This window comes from Hippopotamus amphibius, chromosome 1 (assembly GCF_030028045.1).
Source record: "Hippopotamus amphibius kiboko isolate mHipAmp2 chromosome 1, mHipAmp2.hap2, whole genome shotgun sequence".
Taxonomy (NCBI): Eukaryota; Metazoa; Chordata; class Mammalia; order Artiodactyla; family Hippopotamidae; genus Hippopotamus; species Hippopotamus amphibius.
Genome location: NC_080186.1, coordinates 95,680,806 through 95,686,866, shown reverse-complemented (window position 1 = coordinate 95,686,866; position 6,061 = coordinate 95,680,806). Strand labels below are relative to the sequence as shown.

The following is a 6,061-nucleotide window of genomic DNA, read 5'->3' as shown; positions in this document are numbered from 1 at the left end:
TTATATTATTGGGATTTCCTAGGTGGCGCAGTGGTTAAGAAGCTGCCTGCCAATACAGGGGACTCGGGTTCGAACTGCTCTCACATGACCCAGGGCCACATGCGCCACAACTATTGAGCCCATGGGCTGCAACTGCTGAAGCCCACACGCGTAGAGCCTGTGCTCTGCCACAAGAGAAGCCACCACAATGAGGAGCCCATGCACCACGATGAAGGGTAGCCCATGTGCAGCAACAAAGACCCAATGCAGCCAATGAATAAATTTATTTAAAAAAAATAAATAAAAAATAAAGTTATATTGTCACCAATGTTCTGGAGACTGTCCTAGTGATTTTAACCCCATTATTAAATGATCATGAGATTAGTTTCCCTTGTGTTCACCTCTTATCAAATCCTAATAGAAAATGCCATCGAAAAATTCTATCTCAACTAATATTTGTTTAGATTTAACAAATTTGAGTACTTATGTACTATATGCCAAGTCATATATTAGGCATTGGGGATAGAGCTGTGACCTAGGTATGGTCAAGTTTCATACCCTCTATAATTCCAATTATAGAATTCTTGATAAACTTTGGTTTTCTGTTGAATTTTAAAATTTCCTACAAGGTTTCTTTTTGTGTCCATTTAAATAGAATCAGAAATAATCTTATTGGCAAAAGCAATGGTTTTGTTATATGTAACTGCTTTCATCTTTCTGCTATAGGATTTATCTTGGAGAAAAGTATGGTTTTTAGTAATAAGGTAAATTTACATATTTTAGTCCTGTAAGTAAGGTGTGGTATTTCACAAAGGAGATCTGACAGTGCAACTTTTGTATTTACTGCCGGTGTCATTAGACAAAGTGGAATATTCATTCACTCAAACGTTTTCTCAGTGCCGTATGCATGTCCCCAGCAGTTGATACAGTTTGAAGAAGGAAACATATTCTGTAAGCATATAATGACAACTAAAAGCAATATATTAAAAAGCGAAGGTACAGGTAATTCCAACAATTTAATAGTTTAAAAGTGTATTTAGTAATTTCTCCAGGAGATGGCACTGTTGAGTTGGCTTTTTTCTTTTCAGACAGTAAGACAATAGACCATTCATCTTTGTGTCACCCAAACAAAGAAATATTCCTGTATATCCCCTCTTCTCCCCGCAGCTAATCACATGCTGCTGGAACTGACTGTCTTGTGATCTGCTCCACAGTTGGCATAGATTAAAAAATAATCTGTTAAAAAATTATCTGACACATTATAGTTAATGAAAAGGAACAAATTGTTCACCAATTTTCATGGAGCTTTGTCTTGTCAGTTCAGTAGCTGAGAACTTGGAAGACTATTCTAGTGATATTACCATCTTCAGACGCCATTCAAATATATTTTTCACTTGTCATATCTTACTATGGTTGTTCTGGCAAAATGTAAATTTGTAAATTTTAAAAAATGTAAACTTGTTTGCATATTAATATAAACCTTGGGTTGGGTGCATTGCACCATTCATTTTGCTCTACAGTAAGTATATTCTTATTTGGGTTTACCTGCAGTTAATAGTTAAAAGTAGTTTTTAGTTGCCTTATTTGGGTGTAACATTTTGTATACTTTGTGTCTTTCTATTTGCTCCCTTTTCTGCCGAAAAACTTCTGGCGTTCTGAAGGGATGGAGTCAGTAAGGAGAATATCCAGAACTGGTTTAACCTGCACTGCATGTTCCAGAATAAAGTTATGTGTGTGGTTTCTGCGATAAAGGGAACAGCGTAGGGGCTGTTTTATTTATTGGAGGCAGGATGTTAATTTAGGGGATATATATTGAAAACCAAACTTCTGCAGTGCACTCACTGCAGGGTTAAGGCACTGATAAAGGTAAATATGCCTCTATGCAATGATCATGTCTGAAGTCGGCACTGAGCAATTCTTTTGCCCCCTTTTACCTGCCGCTAATGCCTAAGCTACTTTCTAACTCCAGGAAAACCAACATGCAATTCCTTCTTTGCCCTAACTCCCTGCATAAGAGGTAGGTGAGGAGAGACTTTTCTCCAGGCTTGCTTGAGTCACGGATGTTCTGATGTCTATCTGCCTCCGTAAGATTTAGCCCACACACTTCGCATTCACCTTTCGTCAGCAGGGCGGCTGCTTCAGCAGACAATGGGCGCTCCAGCTTGCCGGGGGTTTAAAAACCAGAAGCACCGGTTCATGACGGAGCCCCCTTTAACAGCTGAGCGAGCTCAAGGATTCCCTGAGGAGATTTTCCAGGCGCTGCCGCAACCCAAGGAATTTAGGGATGTCTCTGGGGGAGAAGAGGGGACCAATCCGGCCCCAACTTGAGGGTGCCAGAGGCAGCAGTGAGGGGTCGGGGCGCCACGGAGCAGGGGGGTCCTGTGAAGGAGGGAAGCTCCTACGCTAACTCTGGAAGCCCGGCCTCGCAGACGCCGGCGAGGGGGGAGATGACCTCAGCCGTCTCTGCCACGTTCCAGCCAATCAGTCCCGCATCTTGGCATCCGAATCTAGGATCCCCGAAGCCGGAGGCGACGCGAGCCAATGAGCAGTGGGCCAGGGAAGAAGGACAGGCGGCCAGCCTATGGGGGCGGAGAGGCCCGGCTGCGCGTGTCCAAGGAGCGCCGGGCTCGGGCTCGGGGGTGTGGCGCGGCGCCCGCGGGGGTGGGCGGGCTCGCCGGGCGGCAGGTGTCGGCGGCGTCGGCATTCGGCGGCGATGGAGCGGCTCCGGGGAGCTGCGGACGGCCTCTCGCGCTGGCCCCACGGCCTCGGCCTCCCCCTCCTCCTCCTCCTCCAGCTGCTGCCGCCGGCCACCCTCGGCCAGGACCGGCTGGACGCGCCGCCGCCGCCCGCCGCGCCGCTGTCGCGCTGGTCCGGCCCCGTCGGGGTGAGCTGGGGGCTGCGCGCGGCCGCGCCCGGGGGCCCGGCTCCCCAAGGCGGCCGTTGGCGCCGCAGCGCGCTCGACGAGGACGAGGACTGCGGAGGTGTCCGGGACTTCGTCGGCAGGCTGGCCAACAACACGCACCAGGTGAGCGGGCGTCGGGCCCGGGCACCGCCCGGACTGCGAGATGCCACCCCCGGGGCCCCCGGCGGCCGGCCGCCCGGCCCGGCCCGGCCCCGCGCGCGCAGCCGGCCCCTCTTTCTCTATCCGCGCGCAAATCGCGTCCCCGCGGAGGAGACCCCGGCCGCTCGGCCGCCGCGCACCACCCGGGCCGCGGCCCCGAAATTGCGGCGCGCAGGAGGGCCGAGTCGGGCCCGGAGAGCGACCCCCGGACGCCGCGGCCCCGGCGGCTGTGTTTCGTCACAGGCGAGGCAGGCTTAGACGTTCACGGCGTTCTTTTTTTTTTTTTTTTTTTTTTAAGTTGTCAAAATCTCTGGAACGTTGTTGTTTTCCGTCTGTGTAAATAATTAGGATCCAGTAACGCTGTACCCCGCCGGGAAGCTGGAAGAGTAATTACCTCTTAAGTGGTTGGAGAAGTTGGGGCTGCGCATTAGCAAAGGTGTGTCCTCGCGGGGTCGGTACTTTCAGGGTGGGTAGCCGGGTGTTCAGAAACCCGAAAGCAGGAATTAGGTTCCTGTGTGTGTTTTAATAGTTAAAGGAAGGAGCTTGGCCATGGGATGACAGTTTATATGTGTTTTCTCTCACGCCTTCGATATGACCTTCTATCATGGCAGTGGACTCTGACCACGATGTATAGATCCTGTTGTGATAAGGTTTCCAACGGTTAAGAAACACATTGTAGATATTCTGCTTTGAGCTAGGTCCTCGTCGAAAACTTTAACAATTGTGGCGTTTCTGTCTCTGGGGACAAGCAGCTCAGCCTTTGCACACTACGTGGTTGACAAAGCCAGTTGTTAGCATTGTCCTGGCTACTTGCTCTAGTGCAGCTTGGGCATCTTCCTCGTGTTTGTTTGTTTGTTTCTTTGTTTTTATCACTAACGACTTAATTGTTGCGTAATGTATTTTCAGTTTAGTGCGTTTTCTCTCTTACATTTCTTCCTCATTCAAAGAGAGTTGCACATGGGGACAGAGGAGAGTGGCTAACTGTACTTGTCCTTGTAGAACCACATGCCGCGTCCGCCGAATTTCAGTCTCCCCTTGACCTTTCTCCTTCTGCCTGGACCATACTTGTTACCTGTGCAGAATTCTCTGATCTGGGGACCCAGGGTAATGGCAGTTAAAGCACAAGCAGTCAGGGAGAACTCTTGCTAAATGCAGTCCAAGCAGCAGCTGCATAAAGGTGGCCAAGCTAGTGCTGACGTGTGGGACAGGTTGGGTGCAGATAGGGCAGAATGAGAACTGGGAAGTCTTCCCTGTTTGATGAGGGAAAAAAGAAATGTGTGGACTTCCATCTCACAGTGGGGAGTTGAGAAAGGCTTTACAACACCAATGCGTGATTTATAACTAGAGCACTTCCTTCCTTGAGCCAGCCAGATACAGCATTCTTACCCCATATTTGGATTCTTCTCTTGCTGATTGACCTGCCTTTAGGACCTACTGCTACTCCTGGATTTATTCCTTTAGTCAGAGTCTTCCCTGGTTGGTTTGAATCGATATGTCATTTGTAATAGATTGATTTCTAAAGAAAGAGGTTGGAAAAACTGGCTCGGGGTTTCTTAGGCCAGGTCTACTCAAAAGCAGATCTGAAACCTCATTCCTTGAAGTCCATATGTAAAAATAAAAATAAAAAAAAACCTTCCTTTTCTTTCATTTTATTCAGTTATTGTTTCTGGTGGTTTTTTAAACTTAATTTTTTAGTGTTCTTTCAGTGACCTCATTTAAAAGAACTATTTTTGCATTTCTTAATCATCCATGGTTTCTTCAGAGATCCCATCCTTTTTGTAGCATGTATATGTGGTAAAAGTGGAGCCACTATTAATCATCTTCACCTTAGAAATGGTTGAATAAAGCGGTTCTTAGAGGTGCACCCCCTTAACCAAGAACTGTTATGTTGTGGTCTGTTCTGCTTTTCAGTTCTGTATTTTTAGAAGTCATAATAAATCATCCTGAACTCTGCTGCAGCAATCTAGTGTTGGGGGAGACTTTATAAACAATGTGAAATAAAAGTATCAGCATAACAGAACAACTTTTTATTAGAAATATTGTATACTTTTGTACAGCTGGGAAAGTGCCGTTTAGAGTAGTTTTTCATAAGATGACAGGATTCAGTTCCCAAGAAAAATTAAGGGTTCTTGGTTCCCTTCTTATTTGTTATAACTTGCTGTTCATGTCAAGCCACATTTCTTCATGTAGTCAGTGTACGTGAATGTCCTCCAAATGTCCAAGATGTGCTAGTTACTGGGAGTGCCAAGATACAAAGAGATAACTCACTGGAGAATGAAAAGCCTCAGAAACTTTTAGTGGATCTCCTAGACCTGTTTCTGTGGCTTATTTGGCTTTGTGAGAATATGTTGGTGTTTAATTATAATCTTCTTAAGACAGCGAAGTAGAACTAAAGCGTAATAGTGCTTTTATATTCTTCTGGTTTTAGGAGACCTGTGCCCTAATGACCTATATAACTCAGTCTCTTCACTCATGAAATCCAGCAAGTATGTGTGTGTGCATATTGATAAATGATTTTTTTCTTAGACTAATAAGTAACCTTCCTTTTGCGTTTAACCTCAAACTCTTTTCATGTCACACTTTTAACTGATTCGTTCCTTTAAGTGCTTGAAATGTTCATGACATGGGTAACCTTTGTGCATGAGAGAAGTTGAGCAAGCCTAGATTTTATTAATGTTGGTTGCTAAGTTGGATTGCTTCAAAACATTCCTCCTATAAGCACCCCTTTGAGGTTAGGCATGAAACTCTGTCTTAAACAGATGAAATGCCTTGGCCAGAATTGTGGTGGTGGCTGACATAATTTCCTCACTTCTCATTCCTGAGTTCAGACCATTTGACAATTTCCTTAAAACTTCTAAAACTTATGATTAATAAAGCCAGAAACTGTTGTTTGTTCTCTGTCCTCCTTCTGTGCCTGTCATTAACTACTTTACACATAACTTCCCAACTTCTACCCCAACATCAAAGCATCTGGTTTCTTAAATAAACAGGCCCTGTAGTGAGGCTGTGTTGTATGGGGTG

The 6,061-nt window shown here is 46.0% G+C and overlaps 1 protein-coding gene across 4 annotated transcripts in view; it reads left to right on the top strand.

Moving 5' to 3' along the window:
• Positions 1 to 2,641: 2,641 nt before the first annotated feature.
• The window catches only part of SORT1 (sortilin 1), a 60,107-nt gene continuing 56,687 nt past the window's right edge, over positions 2,642 to 6,061 (top strand). For 2 of the 4 annotated variants that reach the window (XM_057725403.1, XM_057725393.1), the window contains exon 1: positions 2,648 to 3,004. In XM_057725403.1, coding sequence (XP_057581386.1) covers positions 2,693 to 3,004 — 312 coding nt within the window. In that variant the 5' untranslated portion in view covers positions 2,648 to 2,692. Of the gene's footprint in view, positions 3,005 to 6,061 lie in introns of all 4 variants that reach the window. The other 2 variants (XM_057725386.1, XM_057725376.1) reach the window with 2 other exon arrangements.